The 21,581-nt window shown below is 47.4% G+C and overlaps 2 protein-coding genes across 2 annotated transcripts in view; one reads left to right on the top strand and one right to left on the bottom strand.

Moving 5' to 3' along the window:
* The window catches only part of OAZ2 (ornithine decarboxylase antizyme 2), an 18,498-nt gene extending 14,349 nt beyond the window's left edge, over window positions 1-4,149 (top strand). The window contains 5 exon segments of the mRNA XM_011968034.1: window positions 64-139; window positions 141-221; window positions 1,118-1,293; window positions 2,568-2,653; window positions 2,902-4,149. Of these exon segments, the coding sequence (XP_011823424.1) occupies window positions 64-139; window positions 141-221; window positions 1,118-1,293; window positions 2,568-2,653; window positions 2,902-3,032 (550 nt within the window). The 3' untranslated portion in view covers window positions 3,033-4,149.
* A 1,515-nt stretch (window positions 4,150-5,664) lies between these two features.
* Window positions 5,665-21,581, bottom strand: part of ZNF609 (zinc finger protein 609) — a 232,395-nt gene continuing 216,478 nt past the window's right edge. Inside the window, exons 3-9 of the mRNA XM_011968025.1 lie at window positions 19,125-19,212; window positions 14,274-16,614; window positions 12,443-12,809; window positions 11,354-11,529; window positions 10,852-11,068; window positions 10,324-10,402; window positions 5,665-10,040 (exon numbers count right to left, since the gene is read on the bottom strand). Of these exons, the coding sequence (XP_011823415.1) occupies window positions 10,329-10,402; window positions 10,852-11,068; window positions 11,354-11,529; window positions 12,443-12,809; window positions 14,274-16,614; window positions 19,125-19,212 (3,263 nt within the window). The 3' untranslated portion in view covers window positions 5,665-10,040; window positions 10,324-10,328. The remainder of the gene's footprint in view (window positions 10,041-10,323; window positions 10,403-10,851; window positions 11,069-11,353; window positions 11,530-12,442; window positions 12,810-14,273; window positions 16,615-19,124; window positions 19,213-21,581) is intronic.

Raw genomic sequence — 21,581 nt, 5'->3', positions numbered from 1 at the left:
AAAAAAAAAAAAAAAACCTTCAAGTCTTGGTGTTTACTGTCTCATTCTCTCTGTCTCTTACAGTAGTATTTTGCCTTTGAGTAACTGTCCCCAGCTCCAGTGCTGCAGGCACATTGTTCCAGGGCCTCTGTGGTGCTCCTGATGCCCCTCACCCACTGTCGAAGATCCCCGGTGGGCGAGGGGGCGGCAGGGATCCTTCTCTCTCAGCTCTAATATATAAGGTAAGGAGGACCCTGGGATGGAAGGCTGGGTGTGGAGCCTTCTCAGACTCCACTGAGCTGCTGCTCAAGGGCAGTAATCATTTTCTGTAGTCCTCTGGCTCTTAGCCTAGGCCAGTGGGGGTACTGTGAAGGACTCTTTCAGCTGAGGCTGTTGCATGGCTTATTGGGAATACTAGAGGAAAGATAACAGCACTATTTGTTGCCTTTTAATCTGCTGTAATTGAGGCCCAGAAGTTAGTTTAGCTTCTCACTAAGACTGGGATAGAAGGTTAGCAGGGTAGCTGAATTCTGGGCTTTTAGGATTGTGCCCAAGGGAGGTAACACAGAAGATAACACGGACCCTACAGTCCACTTGGAATCAAACTTTGGCTGACTGGGGCTCCAGCCAAACCCTCACACATATCATCATTTGTTTTTGATGTTTCCCTTTCTGACAGGGAAGGAAAAGAACATGGTGTTGGGGGAAAGTGTGGGCTTTCAAGTCAGGGAGACGTGGGTTTGAATCTCATCTCTGCCATTCACTGTCTTTGGAGCCTCGGGTCAGTTGCTTCATTATTCTCAGACTTAAAGTGGAGTTGTTAATTACCATCTGAAGTGCTTGTCATGGTGATAAAGGTAAATATATGGGACAGCACTTTGTACTTGGCACCTAGTGGACAATTGGTAAATATTTCTCTTCCTACCTTGCTAGCTTTTACTACCATCAACTGGTTTTAGTTTCTGGTAAGTGACAGCTCCTTTTAGCCATCATGACACTCTGCATTTTCAGCATGGCCTCTATCCCACGCTACCCTGAGACTGGCCTAAGGGGACTCCCGGCATCACCTAGATAAGGGAGTGGATGATATGGCCAGAAGCAGTAGTGACCTGGTCCTCTGCCCTGCTTTCCTTCCCAGGACGAGAAGCTCACTGTGACCCAGGACCTCCCTGTGAATGATGGAAAACCTCACATCGTCCACTTCCAGTATGAGGTCACCGAGGTGAAGGTCTCTTCTTGGGATGCAGTCCTGTCCAGCCAGAGCCTGTTTGTAGAAATCCCAGATGGATTATTAGCTGATGGGAGCAAAGAAGGGTAAAGAGCCAAATGCTGGGGAAGGGAAAGGAGTTCCCATTCCAGAGAAGAGTATATGTTTACTGTGGGTAACAGAATTGTAGGGGAGTCTGTGCCTTCTCCCTTAGCTCTAGACTCCCCAAGCAGATACCGTTTTGTAACAGGTTATTTTTAGCCAGTAAGACAGGCCTGCTCTAGGTTATAATTAAAGCGGATTGTTATCACAACCAAATGCCTGCCGGTTAATCGCCCCATGGTTCACTCTTCCCAGCAGACACTAAATCCCCCTTTAGCTACACAGTGGTATAGTTTAAAAGGCCAGGAAGCAAAGAGAAGTACTTAGGCCCATTACCACCTTCCTAGACCTCTCCCCTCCCATTCACACCCCACCCAGGAAGCTCAGAGGTAAGTGGGATTTCATTGGATTGGGCAAAGATCCTCCAAGCGGCCAGGAAGTGAGGCCAGGAAGCTCAGAGGTAAGTGGGATTTCATTGGATTGGGCAGACTCTCCAAGAGGCCAAGATGTGTAAGAAATGTCCTGGGGACAGAGTTCCCGAGTGGTCCCAGCCTCTTTAGAAAATCCTTTTAGGCTGTGTTAGAGCCCAGAGTGTCACTCTCAGTGGCAGGTGATCATATCGAACTTGGCAATCTGGCGGACACCTGAAGAACTGGGTTTTCTTTCTAGGCCCCAAACTCTGTCTTGTGAACAGCATTACTTAAGATGGGTAGTGTTGCTTTCAGATGAAGAACTCCCATTACAGGAAAAGTCAATAACATTTTTCTCAGGTGCTGTGGTCCCTTTTTTTTTTTTTTCTGAATTCAAGGCTCTTGAGGTCTTGACATAGGAATCTTCCTCCTGGAGCTTCTGCATTTTTTTTTTTTTTTTTTTGAGACAGAGTCTTGCTTTGTTGCCCAGGCTGGAGTGCAGTGGCACAATCTCTGCAAGCTCCACCTCCTGGGTTCACGCCATTCTCCTGCCTCAGCCTCCGGAGTAGCTGGGACTACAGGTGCCCGCCACCACACCCGGCTAATTTTTTGTATTTTTAGTAGAGGTGGGGTTTCACCGTGTTAGCCAGGATGGTCTTGATCTCCTGACCTCATGATCCGCTCGCCTCAGCCTCCCAAAGTGCTGAGATTACAGGCGTGAGCCACCGCACCCCGCCCGGAGCTTCTGCATTTATACTGCTGGTTGTAGGCCTCAGAAAAGCCTTTGGGTTGGTGGGGGTGGGGTGTGAATGGGAGGGAGGTCTAGGAAGGTGGCGATGGGCCTCAGTACTTCTCTTTGCTTCCTGCAGATTGTTAGCACTGCTAGAGTTTGCTGAAGAGAAGATGAAAGTGAACTATGTCTTCATCTGCTTCAGGAAGGGCCGAGAAGACAGAGGTGAGGAGTCAGAGCGGCCTGAGCCTTATAGCCCAGACAGTGGGGCCTGGGGGAGAGAAGGGAGCACCTCCACAATGAGGTGGGACTCCTGAATTTGCCTTTCAAACCCTGGGAAATCATGGTGGGAGGTCAAGTGCCCAAAGGGTTAGTAAAAGCCTATTGCTTATTTGTTCCATCTTTGTTTGGGGTTTTGATTTCAGCCTACCCTGTGTTTCTCATCAGACTTTTTAACACTCTGTCTTCTGCAGCTCCACTCCTGAAGACCTTCAGCTTCTTGGGCTTTGAGATTGTACGTCCAGGCCATCCCTGTGTCCCCTCTCGGCCAGATGTGATGTTCATGGTTTATCCCCTGGACCAGAACTTGTCCGATGAGGACTAATAGTCATAGAGGATGCTTTGCCCAAGAGCCACAGTGGGGGAAGAGGGGAAGTTAGGCAGCCCTGGGACAGACGAGAGGGCTCCTCGCTGTCTAGGGAAGGACACTGAGGGGCTCAGGATGAGGGTTGCCTATTGTGTTCTCGGAGTTGACTCGTTGAAATTGTTTTCCATAAAGAACAGTATAAACATATTATTCACATGTAATCACCAATAGTAAATGAAGATGTTTATGAACTGGCATTAGAAGCTTTTTAAACTGCGCTGTGTGATGTGTTCTATCTAGCCTAGGGGAGGACATTGCCTAGAGGGGGAGGGACTGTCTGGGTTCAGGGGCATGGCCTGGAGGGCTGGTGGGCAGCACTGTCAGGCTGAGGTTTCCCTGCTGTTGGCTTTCTGTTTTGGTTATTAAGACTGTGTATTTTCTTTCTTTGCTTCCTGTCACCCCAGGGGCTCCTGAGTATAGGCTTTTCAGTCCCTGGGCAGTGTCCTTGAGTTGTTTTTTGACACTCTTACCTGGGCTTCTCTGTGTGCATTTGTGTCTGCCCTGAAGTAAGCAGGTCAGACCCCTCCTTTACAGCTTAGTGTTATTCTGGCATTTGGTTAAGCTGACTTAATCTGTTTAATGTTATCAGTACATTTTAAATAGGGGCATTGAAATTTATTCCCACCACCAGGGCTTTTTAGGGGGATGCCTGGGCCATAAAAACACTAGCCAAACTCTAATTCTCAAATCACTGCCAGGAGTTATTGCTCCTGGCTGCAGGCCCAGGCCCCAAGGTCTCCTTCCTGGGGGTCACAAAGAGCAGAGAGGAATATATAGCAACTCAGGGCCTGGGAATTGTGGGGGAATCTGTTCTTAGGGACTGGATGCCTCTGGCTGGCTGAGCATAGCACTAGCTGCCTCCCCACCAGGTTCTGAGTAGTGCCTGAGACCCTGCTCTGCAGGGCCTAGGGTAGCGCTGGGAGTGTAGACGTGGCCTGCCCTTAACTGTTTTCACTAAACAGCTTTTTCTAAGGGGAGAGGAAGTGGGAAGAGATCTAGATTTGGTGAGGGGGACGGGGATGTCAGGGAGGCAAGTGTGTTGTGTTACTGTGTCAATAAATTGATTTAAAGTTGTGGTTGGTCTATTCTTTATTTCTCAACTAGGACCAACTCCCTACCAAACTGTTTTGAGTCCAGAGCCTAATAGAGGTATGGTGCATGCTCCTTGGGAAAAAAAGCTGCAGTGTAGGAGGACAGATAAACTGGCCTAGGTCTCTGGGGCCATATTACACTGTGAAATGCAGGGTTGCTAGGAGTCTGAGACTCACTGCCAGAGCCCCCTGGAGAGACAGATGTGTACACATCAGCTTCATCTAGGAGAGGCTATACCCAAGATCCAATCTGCTCTTAGCTCTTCCTTTTCTATAAAAGGCTGGGGAGGTTGGGTCCTGAAACTGGGTTTTGGTGCATGGAGCTCCTGACATTCCCATTCCTGAGGTCTTTGAAGGGTGCAGCACACACCTTCCCTAATCTAGTTTTCTCCTTTTGGAGCTCAGTGTCCTAAGGTGTGGTTTCCAGTCCCCCACACCACAGCCTGATGAATAAGCTCTCAGTGGCACCCAGGGGGCTGGAATCCTCCTCACCACAGTTTTTTAAATTTCTCAAGGATTTACTAGCACTTTTTTTCTTTTGCTTCTGTTTTGCCAAGTGAAGGGCATGTTCTTCCACCTCCTACATTTTTGCAACTGTCTACTGTTCAGCTGTGGCTCTCAGATTGCTCTTTATGGAGCCTGCTTGTGTTTTCACTGTGGGCCAAGTCATTAATCTTGGACTCTTTAACTTGTATTCATTAAAAGTAATGAGCTCCACTCCCAAGTTCCATTCTTTCTTTTCCTAAAAACGAATTTATTTATTTATTTTTTTTTTTTTAAAGATGGAATCTCACTCTGTCACCCAGGCTGGAGTACAGTGGTGTAATCTCGGCTCACTGCAACCTCTGCCTCCTGGGTACAAGTGATTCTCCTGCCTCAGGCTCCTGAGTAGCTGGGATTACAGGTGCCCACCATCACGCCCAGCTAATTTTTTGTATTTTCAGTAGAGATGGAGTTTTGCCATGTTGCCCAGGCTGGTCTCGAACTCCTGGCCTCAAGTGATTCACACGCCTCAGCCTCCCAAAGTGCTGGGATTATAGGCGTGAGCCACCGTGCCTGGCAGGTGTTACTAGAGCAAGTCTGGGACTACAGACATTCAGTCGAAATCAGATGTCCCCCACTGGGCAGGTAATTCCTAGAGGCAGCTGGCAATTTAGGATGCAGATACTAAACTCAAACACAAGGAATTTACAAGACAGATGAAAAAGAACCAATACAAAACTCAGTCCCTTACTTGTTCCCAAGAAACCTGCTTGAGATTCTGCTGCCACCTATTGGTGGTTCCTCTTCAATACAGCTAGAGTCAGAAAGGCTAAATTGGAAACCCAGGCACCCAGTGGAAGATTTTCCTTTTCAAAAAAAACTTGTTATTGAAGACCACTGACAGGAAAGAAATATGGTACCCAAAAGGCTGCACTACAGTTTAAAAAGCAACTTAGAAGGTAGAATATTTTGGGGGTGGGGTGGGAGTGGAGTGTGAAAGGCAAACTAAGTCTAAATTTAAGAACAGGGACATTAAAAACTTTATTCAATAAATACAACAAATAATTAAAAAATATACTTCAATTCCAAAGCCAATTAAGAAGAGGAAGTAGAGAGGGGAAAAAGGGCGGAGGAGGAAGGTAGAGGAAAAGAGAAAGAGGCCAAACAAATGGTTTGGTTGGGCTGTGTTTCAGAGTGTACTACCCTTTAAAATTCTGATCAAATACTCTTGACCCATAAACCCTTAGCCCTTGTTCTGATGGGGTAGCCACAGAGTCCACCAGCTGGGAATCATCCACTGAGCTCTGGATCAGAGCATTCTAGAGGCTGGAATGTAGGGGGAGTTTTAGGGGTAGTTTCCTGGTCATTCCTAAAACCATCCATCCTAACTCCCAGGCAGGTTTAAATAGTGCAAACTCTTAGGCAGAGAGCTCCCAGCTGCATAGTTTCACAGGTGAGTTTCCCAAGCCAGGGCCTCCAGGAAACAGGTCCCAGAGTACCCAGGGGTCCAAAGTCACTTCGGTGAATGGAATCTAAAGGTGAAGAGAAGGGAGGCCAGGGCACAGAGTAAAGCTCCTGGGCTAAGCCACTGGCCAAGCCAGAAAACAATGCTGGGCAGAAAAGGGTTACAAGGCAGGTAGTCTGGACACTGGATTCAACAACTTGTCATCAGCCAGGGAAAGTGAAGCTGAGGATGCATATGGAGCAGGGCCAGGAAGATCAGGAAAGCTGAGGGGGAAAAGGAAAGTTGGGAGGAAGGAAGAGGCAGCTCAGCAGCAAACTCCAGGAGAAATAACCAGCAGCCCTCACAGATTTGTGATTGTCTCTTAAAAAGATTTATTTTCTCTTCTTGCCTGAATGTACAAAGGCAAAAAGAGTACAGTTTGTATATATATATATTTATATATATATATAAAAAAACAAGGAACTTGGTAATGTACACTTTACAGAAGGGAAGAATCAGGAAGACTGAAATTAAATTCAACAGAGCAACGCCAATGGAACAAAATCTATGAACAGCAACACTGCCCCTCCAGCCCGGGCCTCCAGCTCGCCCCAACCTGCTCCCAGTGGGAGGGCTGAGCACCAAGGCAAGCGGGTGGGCTGGGGCAGGAGGGGCTGGGGCAGGAGGGGCTGGGGACAGGGCCTGGGAGGGGCTTGATCCCAGGAGGGCCCCATGGTAGGAGATCACTGGAAAGCTTCCTGGGAAGTCCAAATAATAAAACAAACAACAAAGGCCCAGAATTACGGGGCCAACTAGCTGCCCAGTTGCATCTTGGGGGCATCAGAATAGACAAGGGGATGGTAGAGGGTATACGGGATAAGTGACATGAGTGGCCTCAAAACCTGTATACAATACTTTCCTAGCCCTCTGCAGTCTTCACTCGCAACTCTCTAAGTCCTCCCATGGCCCCTTGAAACCTGGAAAGAAGAGACTCAAGAAATCACCATTTCATTTCATAGGGTGCCCTCTTACCCTTCTAAGCGTGTGGTTCTTTGATCTTGTGATGTATGGAGAGAGTTGGGTAAGAGAAGGAAATTTCATACATGTACATGTACAAGGCAGGAAAAGGGGATGAAGGAAACTGCCATACCTTAAAATGAGGAAGTAGTTGATGTGGATCCTAAAGAGCAGCTCTCCAAGCCTTGCCTGATCTATCTGGGGATGAGGCCCCCTCTCTCTTCAGCTTCTCCTCGATGGGAAGTCCAGGGAGCAATGTCTGTGAGGGCCTGGGCAGGGGTGGCTCAGAGACAGGCTTGGTCTGGTGGTCTTGGCCCTTGGTAGCAAATTTTTCCAGCCTTTGTTTGTGGGGTGGGATAGGATGGGGATCCCTGCTGAGCATCTCATCCCTCTGACTAGATCATGGATGCCACAGGTAGCTCCCACCTGTGTTTCTCCTCCCCATGTAGAGGTGGACAGCAAATCTTTCACTCAGCACTTGTCAAGAATCTCCACAGCTGCTGCTTCATGTTATTTTGGAGGGAAGACTAGGCCCGGCAAGCATCAGGATCTGCCATTGAGGCTTTCACCTGCTCTTCTGAGCAGCTCCTACTCTTCAGGGAGACTTGGATATGAGGATCAAAGAGCCAAATGTTTAAGAAGAAAATTTAAAAAGGAAAAGAAAAACCTGTTCTCTTCTGGAGAACCCAAGGCTGCCCAGCTAAGACAGAAGTTCATCCTCTGTTACAGAACGAGTGGAAAGGGCAGGAATGCAGGGCCATACCTGCCCAATGCAAAAGAAAATTACTCCAAACGGTTTCTTTACAATATGTACAGAGTATGCTGCAGGCCAGTGCCACAGATACAAAACACACAACAATATTTTAAAACAAACAGGAACAGAGAGGGGCCCTTGGCTCCACCTCACAGGAGCTCCAGGAGGGCATAATCAGGCCGAAATTCAGTCACCCTCTTGGTTGAGGTGACTCAGGTGAGGTGGGGTGAAGGTGTCTGCACTAGCTACTTCTGTGGAGGAAAGGGAGGTCACTGCTCAGAGCACTGCCCACGAGGGCAGCAGGAGGCAGAGGGAATATGATGAGTATGAGGGAGGTTGTTTTGGGGCCCTGCCAAGAGGTTTAAAACAATGGTTTTTGGGGAGGGCTCAGAACCCAAATTGAACAAAAATGAGGACGTAGACACCTAGGGGAAAGGCCTGTAGATCAGAGGGGATCCTCTTGAGCAGATGGTGACCCTAAGCCTCTCATGTGTAGGGTTCCAGGGTCCTTGGAAATCAAGTACTACTGGGCATTGTGCTTACTGTCCCGTTTCCCATTCTCCAAACTGAGTCGGAGCAGTACCTGCTCCTAGTCATTTTTGGCACTCTGGTCACACACTCCCTTTTCCAGCCTACGCTGGTGTCTGTCAGTCTTTACCTCTCTCAATCCAGAGGGTCATGGAAAGATAGGAGGGGAGAATAGAGGGATGATACCTCAAAAGCCAAATAAGCTAAAGCTCCCCACACCTTGGGGAAGACATGACCCCAATAAAGCTATCAAATCATCCTCACTTTCCCAGTACAAAGAGCATAAAGCTTCCATTGGGAGACTGCATTTCTAAGGAGAGCAGAGAAATGTTGGCTGCCTCAAAGCACAGCTCCACTGAGTACATTCTGAGACTCTAATGTAATGGCTTGGATGTGTTATCCCAGGGTCTAAGGAACAAATAACCTCCCACGGCCAGTGGCCCCTCAAACAAAATATGTGTTACCAAGAAACACAGCTTATATTGGCCCACATGGAAGTTATAGACTGAGCTATATAAAATCATGTACTTGTAGACAGAGGAATTGGGCTGTATACATTTGTGGCCCCAAATGAGGAAGATATCAGATGGCTAGATGACAGTACATCTCCAAGAACTGCTGGGTGCTCCCAGGGGCTGCCTTCTGGGCCTTGCCCTAAGGTGACCTGGCAGACTCCAAGGTTCCCCATGCTGGGGAGAATACTAGTTTATCTGCCTGAGGCTTAAGAGCCAAGCAGTGGAAAAGAAGAGTCAAGACCAGTGTGGGGATCCCCCTGGGAAAGGCACCAAGGGGTTAGGAGGGAAGGGAAAAGGGCAAGGAGTTGGGGAATAAGAAGCAGCAGGACTTAGTGGGGACGCAGGTTCTACTTCACAGATGCCATTCATGCTCCAGCACCAGCTTGCTCCCAGTGTCCCTGGGGAGCCCTGTGCTGGTGGTGGAACCCCTGCCCCCTGCCTCACAGGCAGCTCAAGGCCATATTGGGGCAGATGCCTTGGTCTTCCTTTCCAGGCTAGGTTGTGAGCGTTTACATGTGCTCATGTAAATGGGGAGAAGTCTCCACATTTGAAGACCTTGTTTTCACAATTACGTAGAAAACAACCCCCAATTTCTTTCCTGAGATTCTAGTTCCTCCACATGCTGCCAATTCCCAGGGTGCAAAGCACTAGGGAGATGCAGAATCTGGTGATGGTGGTAATGATGGTGAGGGGTATGGCTGCTGTGCTGTCTTCAGACCTTACCCAGTGCTTGGGGGTGGGGGTCCCTCCCTGGTGGGCGGGGGGGCTGGTACTGCTCTGGCAGCAGACCAAGGGCTTGGGGAACAGAGCGGTGGCTTCTCTGGGCTGAGGCCATGTTCCCCTGGTTGCTTCCCGTGCCTTCATCTCCACAGAGGCCACAACAGTCATGACTGTGGCTGAGAGAATAAATATTTTTGCTAAGTACCAGCTCTCCAGCTCCTGAGGAAGATGGAGGGTCAGGTAGTCCAGAGGTCTGGTGGAGGTGAGATAGCCAAGGGTCTGCCTTCAGTCATGGAAGAAACGGCAAACAGGATGATCAACACCATTTAACTGATGTCTAAATGGCACCTTCAGCACCTCCTTGGGTGAGCCAGTCCGGGCCCATGAAGCTGATTTTATCCGAGCACTTGATGTCTGCAAGGGAAACATGGACAGATAACCAGGCACTCAGCCTGTTGGTAAAACAACCACAAGGTGGCACTCCAAGAAAATGAACTGCAGGAGTGGCCAGTACTGGTCCCTAGGGGACACTAGGCACATGGCTTCATGGCAGACTCTTGTACAAGAGGCTTGGCCAGGGTTCTATGGATTCCAGACCGCTGACCCCTCATAGCTATTCCTCACCTAGGGATTCTGTGATCCAGGTAGCAACTATCCCAGCTTTACGTGTTGCCCCAAATTAACAAAAGTTACTTACCATTCTCACCTCCTGGGGGGTGGGTAGAGTGAGGGAGTTGAGCCTTGTTGGCTGGCAACAATGGCTGTAGAAGAAAGCCCTGAGTGAGCAGGAGAACATGTTAGTGCAGCACTCACAGAAACCTTCCATTAACCATTTTCCCTGAGTTTTGGGGTGCTGACAGAAAAAAAAAATCTGATACTCAGCCAGATATATTTGCTGGAGATAGATAATAAGGCTGTATTTCTCAGCTGATTGTTTCTCTTTGCCTTTGGGGAACACCTGTTCCATATTCTTCTGAATATCAAGGCTAGTATTCTGGAGGAATTTAAGAGTCCCCAAACTCCAAAGGAGGAATAAATATCATATGCTTTAATGACAGCAGGAGGTTAGGACTGTGTACAGATTAGAAGCTCAAAAAAAAAAAAAAAAAAAATTAAAAAAGGATTCTTATGAGGCAGGGAGGAGGGTCCTAGCTGTGGACATACTACTGGGATGAAGATAAACAAAACAAGACAAAACAACAGGTGGTAGGGAAAATAGGCTTACCTGCTGCATAGGGTAAGTTGTACTGTGCTGGGAGCAACGAGTACCCCAAGTGGTGGTGGTGGTGGTGTGTGGACATCAGGCGCTGGGAAGGAGAGGTGCGGGGCCGGTCAACACTCCGTTCACCCCCACCTGCTCCCCCAACGCTGCTACAGCTGCCAGCACCCCCAACCACCCCACAGCCTCCTCGATCTCTCTCCTGAGAAGTTTTATCACTTATCTGGAAAGGAAACCAGAGACACAAAAGCACTATAGTGAGACACACATACAACCACACACACACACACACAAACACCCACACATGAGTGAGATGCCCAGGGTGCCACCTTATGACCCCTAAAAGTGCAAGACATGTAAGAATCAAGAAGATGCCCTGGGGGCTGCCAATGTCAAGTCAGCCAAGCTGCACTGTGGTCAGGACCTGAACTTGCCCACCTTCTCTCAGACCCCGGATCTGGCCTTACTGGTCTTTGGGTAACAGCCAGCGTCACTGTACTTCTCTTACCGTGGGAGACTTGCTCTTGTAGTGACTGGCATGCTGCTGCAAGATGTCCAGGGCTTTGGACTCTGAGCTGGATTTACAACTGACACTGGGGCTGGCTCGTGCCTTGTCAGCATCTTCACCACCTGAGACCTTGCTGCCATATGGAGAAAAAGAGTAGCTGGAAGGCAGGTAGGAACCTGTGGAAGGAGAAATCAAACATTCAAAGAGATGGGAGAGGTAGAGGAAGTTCTGCTTTAGTGAGCTTGATTAGGCGGGCATCAGCTTTCCAAGGCACAGGCTGAGGTATTTTCTAACATAGTGTCTTTGGCTGAGACTGTTGGCTTGACCTTTCCTTACTGAGCTCTACAGGAAAAATTAGCTAAGGGATATTAGGAACACAGCCCTGTTTCCTGCAGCCAACTTCCATAGATCCGATACTGTTCTTTGAACTGGTCTCAGATTCATCTTGGAGAAGTGATATGATAAAGTGGAAAGATCACAGGATCTGGAGTTAGAGCCTTGGGTTCAAAACCTTATTCTGAGACTTACCAGCGTGGTAACCTTGAACAAATAAATAACTGTTTTGAGCTTCAATTTCTTCATCATCAAAAATGAAGATACCAATACTTATTACTTAAGGTGATGGGGAGGATTTAAAAAGATAATATGCATAAATCTCAGAGGACAGCGCCTGGCTGTCAGGGAGCACCCAACAAATGCAACTATGATTTTTATATTGACAGGTGTGAGTGACAGGGAGAAAGGAACGCCTCAAGGGTAAGAAATTTCCTATTTCTGTTTGAAACGCTTACTTCTATTTAGAGTGTGCTTTATAATAATGTCACCAGAATGTTGAGACTATTTAGGCTGCTGTAGGAAGCTGGAAGCTCTAAGGAGTGAGACTAAAGAGGCTAAAGACTATCATTATGGGTCATTCAAGGAACTATGGGTTAGGGTGGCTACCTCATAGAACGACTCAGTGAAAAAAGGGCTGTCATCTAAGTGAGCCTCAATATGCCTTGGGGCTGAGCAAGAAAACTCTGGATGTGAAATCTGTGCTTCATTCCCCCTTCCAGTGAATGGAATAGCGGCTGGCACTTGGTGCTATACCTGGGTAGTTCTGCATCATCACAGCAGGCATGCTCCGGTAGCTGGGGTGGTTGGGGTCGTAGGACTGACTGTAGGAATAGCCGTGCATGTAGGGGATGTAGGACTGGTGCTGGGTGAGTGGGGAGGACACAGGCACATGGACACTTGGCCGGGGCTCCTTGCTCCCAAGGCGAGACTCCTCCGACGTGGGCAGCTTGCAGTCACTACTTGTGCTTTCCTTCCCATCTTCCTTGGGGACAGAGTCCTTACTCCGACTCCTTTCCTCCTTCAATTTGCGGTCCCGCTCCTCCTTCCACCGCTCATCCTCTGACTTGATGTCTGAGTACTTGGCAGGATAAACATATGTCCACATCCGGGGCTCTGCCTCCTACAAAAATCACAGAACGATGACTGGGTGTTGTAGAGATAAGACAGATATATTTCAAGCCCAAGGTCCCAGTAGAATCACCAGAGCAGATAATTACTAGACACCTGGGGCAGAGTAGGATCTTGGCCTCTATTGATCTTGTTTATATTCCAACTCTGCTCCCTTTTGGTTAAAAAGCCCCCGCCCCCACCTCTGCACCCACCCACAGGGAACAAGATGGGGCAGGGGGAGAAAAGGAAAATCCGTCCATGTATCAGTGGATGTTTTCTAGGTAAGAACAAACATTCTGGGGAAATGATTGAAATAGGAGAGGCTGCCCCTTCCAAGATGTTTAGGTTGTTTCACTATTTCAGAGCATGCTCAGTGGGGTGGAAAACTTGTAAGTGACACTCAGATCAGAGGAGGCAGGGAGGCATAACTATTATACCAAGAGGGAAGGGAAGACATTCTAAGTCTCACGAGCAGAGCAAGATATGAGATTCCAAGTTCCTAGTTCTAACTCAACCTATAAAATCCTTGTTAAAGAAACTCAGTAACTGAGTATACTTTGTACCTACTCTAAAAAAGAGAGAGACCATCAATACCTCATTTCACAGGAACCAAACAGTGGAAGAAACACAGACAAGGAATCGAGATACCTTGGTTCTAATCCTGGCTTCGCTAGTGAGGTCTTAAGAAACCCTAGACAAATTAAGGTAACTTGTCTGGGCCTTTCTTGTCAAATGAAAAAAACACCTGCTATGGATATAAAAGTGCTTTTTAAAAAACATTAATATGAATCCCAGTGCTTTGGGAGGCTGAGGCGGGAAGACTGCTTGAGGCCAGGAGTTCAAGACCAGCCTGGGCAACATAGTAAGACCTCTCTCTACAAAAAATTAAAACATCTGGGTGTGGTGGCATGCATCTGTAGTCCTGGTTAATTGGGAGGCTGAGGCAGGAAGATTGCTTGGGCCTAGGAGTTGGAAATTGCTGTGAGCTATGACTATGTCATTGCATTCCAGCCTGGGCAATAGAGAGGGACTCTGGTCTCTATAAAAACATAAAAATAAAAAAATTGGCTGGGTGCAGTGGCTCATGTCTGTAATCCCAGCACTTTGGGAGGCTGAGGCAGGTGGATTACTTGAGGTCAGGAGTTTGAGACCAGCCTGACCAACATGGTGAAGCCCCATCTCTACTAAAAATACAAAAAAAATTAGCTGGGTGTGGTGAACGTTGCAGTGAGCCAAGATAGCACCACTGCACTCTAGCCTGGGCAACAGAGTGAGACTCCCATCTCGAAAAAATAACATTAAAATAAAATAAAAAACATTAAAATGGTTTATAAAGGTAAAGAATCCTTAAGATTACACATCTCTCCTGCTAATCTCAATTCCGTTGAACCCCTATATAAGGACAGCCCTTATTTGTGAGGAAGACAGATGATTATCATACGGTATTTCCACTTCCTCCCAGAGCAACAGTTACCTGTCGGTACCAGAGTATTGGATCCACCTCTGCCTGTCGACCACACTCAGCGCCTGTCTTGGCCTCAGAGGCCTCCTTGCTTAGGTGGCTGGCATCACTCAGCTTCACTTTAAGGCCTTCAGGGGCCTGGCCTGGGAGTTTTGAAGAGTCATCTAATTTGGGAATGATGACTGATTTGGCTGAGTCAGCCCCTGGCTCCTTGGCCTTGCCAGGTCCTGACTTCACAAGGTCTGTCAGGCTGGGGGCCTTGGTGAGAGTTGGTGGAATTGACGGCTTTTGCTTCCACTCTTCCTTGAGTGCTGCCTCACGCTCCTTCAGGCCCATCTCTGCCTTCTTGTCCATTCCCCGCTGCTGCTGCTCTAAGCTCTGGCGTTTCTGCTGTTCTTCGTACTGCTGCCGGTAAGCCGTGTTAGTGCTCAGAAGGTGGGTGTGGTAACTCTGGTCGCTGTAGCCATAGGGGGGCACATAGGCATACTGGTTATAGTACAGGGACTGCATATACATGTTGGGACGCTGCTGGATGACCGAGGGCTGCTGACTGGAACTGCTCAGCTCGGGCTTCTTTTCCTCACAAACATCGTTCTTCACTTTTCCTTCGATGCTCTCAGGTTCCTCATCCTTTTTTGTCTTCAGGGCCTGGCTCTCCACTCCTGCCTGGCTGCTGGGGTTCAGAGCCCCAGGGCTGGACTGTGCGTAGCTTGGAGAATAGTAACTCTCAAAGCCTTGGTAATATGGTGAGTCTTTGCTCTGAGGCTGAGGGGGAAAAAGAGTTTTCTTAGCCCCTTCTTTAACCAACTGTTCAGCATCCTTTGATTTGACACTGTCTACCTTGCCCTCCCCATCCTCCCCAGCATCAGAGATGTCAGAGTATGCAGGGCTGTTGGTTTTGACTGAGCTGGCTTCAGCTCCATTCTGGGTCACTACATGTAAGGGAGTCAGGGGCTGAGTAGGGGTAGTGTTTTCAAGGCGGCTACTTCCTCCAATGGAAGGGCTAGGGGCATTATCTGTGAAACTGTAGATCTTGTCGGCTTCAGCCTTGATGCTAGCCAGTCGGCTTTGGTGGGGGTCTGATGAGCCATTTAGGAGTCCCTCCATTTTCATCCCATCTCCTGAAGATTCCCTGAATGGACTTTTGCCTTCTTCTACTCGACACACCTTCCCAGGGGTCAGAGGACTTTCAAGTTCCTTTGAAGATTCCTTCTTTTTTTTGTCTTTCTTTTTCTTGTCCTTGGCTGGAGTCAAGGCAGGGTTGACTGTGAAAGGTTCTCCCATAACAGTGGGCTTGGGCTGAATGGGCTTGAGTTGGGGACTGTTGGGCATGGCTTGTGCCACTGTGGCGGTCAAGCCTGAGGAAGAGCCTGGGCTCGCTGCTGTGAAGGTGGCTGTCTGGAAGGTGTAGATTTGCTGTGGGGGGATGGCAGGGGCAATGGGACGGGCTGACTTTAAGCTCTTGGAAGGAATCTTTTCAGGTTTTAAACTAGAGGGTTTTTTACATTTTTCTTTTTCCATACACTTCCTTTCTAAAGAATCAAAGGCATCATTGCTTGTTTCATCCATCACTGAGGGTCCATCATCAGAGCCATCATTGGACAAGGCCCCAGGGTCTGTGTCCCCTTCCCCACTCAACTTTTTCTTACAGAGGCCTTTTGTGCTGAATTTGCTTGAGGGAGAAGGGCTGTGGGGCTCTACAAGTCGAACTTTGGGGGTAGCTGAGCGGGCAGGGGACAAGGAACCTTTTTGTGAGACAGATGCACCATTGCAGCTCCCGAGATCTGCATGGAGAATAGGTTCCTCTCCGTACTCACTGTCCCCATCCGCTTCCGGCTTGCTGTCATCATCTGTATGGGCATGAGCTTGGTGGTACTTAAGTCCATTGATGTGCTTGTACTTCTTGTTGCAGTTTGGGTGGGGACAGTCAATCAGGACTGGGGAGGGACAGTTTCTGTCCAGAACAGTGGGTTCTACCTTGGTCCCAGGAAGGGGGCCAGTGGCTGAGCCCATGGAATTAGTACGGACACGCTTGCTCCCTTTGGAGTCCTCTGAGCTAGAGTTCAGCTCCATGTCTGAAAGGGGTTTGTTTTTCCGCTTATTAGCTGAGGAAGGGCTGGCCTTGACATCCTCAGAAGTGCTGCTGGCAGGTGGGCGATGCTCTGAAGAATTCTGGCTGCCCCGTCGGCCTTTGCTATTGGCTCCTGCCCGGGTTTTGCTGCTGCTACTGGTCCCTTTGCTGTCAGAGGCTGTGGCTGTCTCATTGACAGGAGTGTTACTGTTGGGACGCATGCGTTTGCCTCTACCCCGACCATTGCGCATTTCCAGGTCACTGGTCGGGGAGTCACAGAACCTTGGCAAAGGATAAACACAACAGGATATTATTAAGAAGAGAAAACATCTTCAAACCAGTTTAGCTGTAGGCTCCAGAACTGTCCAGATGGTGACTATCATTTTCAATGAATATGATTTGTTAAAAGAAATTCTGATTGGGAACTGCACTAAATGGTGAACTCCTGGGATGCATGTTAGCTGCAAATTATTCTCCAACATTTACCTCTAAAGCCATGCAGTCTGTTCCATAAGACAGTCATGTCTACATTTCCTATATACAGCCATAGTCATGGTTTCACAAAATTGAGGCCAGGCATGCTAAGTGACTTGTCCAAGGTAACATCATTGATTGATGGCAACATATGACAAGACTGTAGCTCTATCTTTAGCCCAATGCCTTTTTCTTACATACCTCACTATGAAGATATAGAAAGGTAGAACAAAGCACCTATCCATTTAAGAGTTCCCTAAACATCAGATATAACCAAGAGTACACGAGTTCTTTGAATGTCTGGAGATCTGCACCTAGGGGTCATTCCTCATAGGCCCTAAAGTAGCTTTTCATGGAGCTTAAAACACTGCTTAGAATTAAACCTTTAGCTAAGATTGGTTCCCTTGTAGATCTAAAGATGGTTTTGACTCTCTTGTCCCAGGGGGCAACGGGAGTAGGTTGTTTCTAAGACAGTAGGAACCAAAGCTATTGCAGAAAAAAGGCAAATTTTGTCAAATACCTCCTTCGGGTTCTCAGAACAGTCCTACTGTAAAGCTACTTATTGCTTCCCTGTTATCAACCTACTCACTCAGCTCCTATCTCTCTGGATTCTTGTATGCCCAAAGCAGAAATAAGTCCTTCCAATAGGTGTCTCAGAAATGCAAAGGGAGGGTGTAAAGAACTTTACTAACTTGTTTTAGCTCATCTGCTTCTGATTCTTATCAGGGCAACTATTATGGTCTGAATATAGTCTTCTTTTTTTTTTTTTGAGACGGAGTGTTGCTCTGTCGCCCAGGCTGGAGTGCAGTGGAGCGATCTAGGCTCAATGCAACCTCCGCCTCCTGCGTTCAAGCAATTCTCCTGCCTCAGCCTCCCCAGTAGCTGGGATTATAGGCATCCGCCACCACGCCCGGCTAAGTTTTGTATTTTTAGTAGAGACAGGGTTTCACCATGTTGACCAGGCTGGTTTCAACCTGCCTGACCTCAGGTGATCCACCCGCCTCAGCCTCCCAAAGTGCTGGGATTACAGGCGTGAGCCACCACGCCCAGCCTAAACATAGTCTTATAAAAGTCTAAGCCTCTAGAAACCTGGCCCAGCATCTCTGAAAATTAGGAGGCATAAATAGCCCTCGGTAGAGCCTAATCACATCTGAGAAAAGGAGAGTGGTATGGAATCAAGAACTTTACAATACTTTTCCTTGGGACATTTCTGCCCATCTTAGTTTCATGGGAAAAATGGGCAGATGAAGGTTTAAGATACTTTTCCTAAAAGAACTGTCCAGATAGTAACTACCATTTTCAATGAATATGATTCAATAAAGGAACTTGTGACTGCATGGGAATGGCATTAACTGGTAAGCTCCTAGGATGTTACGTGCATGTTAGTTGTAAATTACCCCCAATGCCTGGGTTCCCGAAACCCTGAAAACTGGGTACTAATATTAGGAACAAGCTATTAGGTGCCATTGATTGAAATATCCATCGAAAGGTCAAATTGCAACATGAAAAGGTCCTTGTGAAACCCATATGTTCTAGTAGAGTTTATAAAACTAAACACGTTCTTGAGTTCAAATTTCTGAGAAATAGCTACTATCAATGAATGTTTGCTCACCCATGGTTAGATGGTCTCAAGGTGGCTTTAATAAATCCAGTCAAAGGCTTAAATAGGATTTTCTCCCCATTCCCCCAATGCATCCCCTCAACAATGTTTTTTTGCGAATTTTAAAAATATGGAACACTTCACAAATTTGCATGTCACCCTTGTGCAGGGGTCATGTTAATCTTTTCTGTATTGTTCCAATTTTAGTATATGTACCTCTGAAGTGAGCACCCCCTGAACACTTTCATACACAATTCATCCTCTTTTTTTTTTTTTTTGAGATGGAGTTTCGCTTTTTGTTGCCCAGGCTGGAGTGCGATCTTGGCTCACTGCAACCTCCGCCTCCTGGCTTCAAGTGATTCTCCTGCCTCAGCCTCTCGAGTAGCTGGGATTACAGGCATGCACCACCACACCTGGCTAATTTTGTATTTTTAGTAGAGATGGGGTTTCTCCATGTTGGTCAGGCTAGTCTTGAACTCCCGATCTCAGGTGATCTGCCCGCCTCAGCCTCCCAAAGTGCAGGGATTACAGGCGTGAGCCACTGCGCCCAGTCATTCAGTCTTCTTGAATGTCAGATAAATACAGTGCTTTCCCTGGTTATCTACACCATCGTGTCCCTTAAAAGCTGGGTGTACAATTCTAGCAGGATAAAAGTATAAGAGATCACCAATTAGAATGGTTCAGACTTAATATAAACTAAATAGCTGTAAGTGCTTACCTTGGGGGTGCCCAATCATGTCGTGTGCAGTCAAGAAGTGTACCTACATATGTCTTGTTCCTCCACGTTACATTTACCACCAACATCCCTGGAAAATAAGAGCACACAGATATAGACGAGACACACCCCATTTGCCACTAAGAGTATTCTTTTGTCAGCACTGTGACTTCTATAAGAGGGTTTAGGAGGTGCTCTGGGTACCAACGGGACAAATAGGATTGGGCCAGAATAGTTCCATAGGAATTGCCTACAATGCTACTGAGGCCCCTTAGGATGGTTAACAGTTGTAAAGACTTCATGGTTTTGTCAAGACACATTTTATTTTTATTTTTGGAGATGGTCTTGCTCTGCTGCCCAGGCTGGAGTGCAGCCTCAAGCGATTGTCCCACCTCAGTCTCCCAAGTAGCTGGGACCACAGGAGCATGTCACCACACCTCGATAATTTAAAAAAAATGTTTTTGGCCAGGAGTGGTGGCTCACACCTGTAATCCCAGTACTTTGGGAGGCTAAGGTAGACAGATCACTTGAAGTCAGGGGTTCAAGATCAGCCTGGCCAACATGGCAAAACCCCATCTCTACTAAAAATACAAAAATTTACCTGGGCGTGGTGGCGGGTGCCTGTAGTCCCAGCTACTCGGGAGGCTGAGGCAGGAGAATGGCGTAAACCCGGGTATACGCTGAGATCCGGCCACTGCACCCCAGCCTGGGTGACAGAGCGAGACTCCGTCTCAAAAAAAAAAAAAAAAGAAGTGTCCCTTCCATAACTGTTCTTCAGTCTTCCAGCTCCCCTACTTGGAAACATCCAAAAGTATTCCACAGATATTTTATATGTATATATGCAAATATGTTCATACATTCTTCCTTAAATGATAGCAATATACATACAATGTTCTGCACACTGCTTTTTTCATGTACCCAAATATTTTGGATCATTCCGTATGTGTAGACAGAGAGCTACTTCATTCTTTTCAATGGCAGCATTTGAATGGACATTTAGGTTGTTTCAATCTTCTGCTATTACAAATAAACTGCAATGAATAATCTTGTACAAATGCTTCATTTTACCTACACGAATACGTCTGTAAGATGAATTCCTGTAAGTAAAACTGTTAATCACAGTGCACTTGTATTTGGAGTTCTGATAAATACGGCCAAACCACCTCCAAACTGCCTCAAAGAAGATGTACTCATTCATATACCCATTTACAGTAGCCCATGAATACTTCTTGCCCTTTTCCTTTGGCAACATGGTGTTCTCATTTTGTTCTTTGCCAATCTGATAAAAGAAAAATTGTTTTATATGGTTTTTTTTTTTGGCATTTTAATTCCTTTTTTTTTTTTTTAAACGGAGTTTCGCTCTTGTTCCCCAAGCTGGAATGCAATGGTGTGATCCCTGCTCACTGCAACTTCCGCCTCCTGGGTTCAAGCAATTCTCCGCCTCAGCCTCCCCAGTAGCTGGGATTATAGGCATGCACCACCACCCCCAGCTAATTTCGTATTTTTAGTAGAGACAGAGTTTTTCCATGTTGGTCAGGCTGGTTTCAATCTCCCAACCTCAGGTAATTCGCCTGCCTCGGCCTCCCAAAGTGCTGGGATTACAGGCATGAACCACCGCGCCTGGCCGGCAATTTTAATTCTTTTAGAGACAATGTCTTGTTAATGTTGCCCAGATTCGGCTCAAACTCTTGGCCTCAAGCAATCCTCCTGTCAAGACCATTTTGCCCAGGCTGGTCTTGAACTCCTGAGTTCAAGCAATCCATCTGCATTGGCCTTCCAGGGTGCTGGGATTATAGACATGAGCCACCACACTTGGCTCCATTCAGTCTTTTTTTTTTTTTTTTGAGACGGAGTCTGGCTCTGTCGCCCAGGCTGTAGTGCAGTGGCGTGATCTCGGCTCACTGCAAGCTCTGCCTCCCGGGTTCACACCATTCTCCTGTCTCAGTCTCCCGAGTAGCTAGGACTACAGGCGCCCGCCACCACGCCCGGCTAATTTTTTGTATTTTTAGTGGAGATGGGGTTTCACCGTGGTCTTGATCTCCTCACCTTGTGATCCGCCCGCCTCGGCCTCCCAAAGTGGTGGGATTACAGGCGTAAACCACCGCACCTGGCGGCTCCAGTCTTTTACCATTAAATATAATATTCAGTTTTAGCAACATGTTTGGGATATTAGAGACAAAAAGAAAACCCAGGGAACTCATCACCATGTTGTTTCTAAGGTCTTGCGACCCTTAGAGCTGGTGTGCCTTCTTTCTTCCACCTTTCACAGTACTGTTATATTTGTTTTATAAATAATTTGCAGAGTTTTTAGTTGTATTTAGTGGGAGTGGGAGATCTCGGCTCACTGCAGCCTCTGCCTCCCAGGTTAGCGCCATTCTCCTGCCTCAGCCTCCTGAGTAGCTGGGACTATAGGCGTCCGCCATCACGTCCGGTTAATCTTTTTTTTTTTTTTTTTTTTTT

This window comes from Mandrillus leucophaeus, unplaced genomic scaffold (genome assembly GCF_000951045.1).
Source record: "Mandrillus leucophaeus isolate KB7577 unplaced genomic scaffold, Mleu.le_1.0 Scaffold12, whole genome shotgun sequence".
Lineage (NCBI taxonomy): Eukaryota > Metazoa > Chordata > Mammalia > Primates > Cercopithecidae > Mandrillus > Mandrillus leucophaeus.
This window is presented reverse-complemented; position numbering and strand designations above follow the sequence as displayed.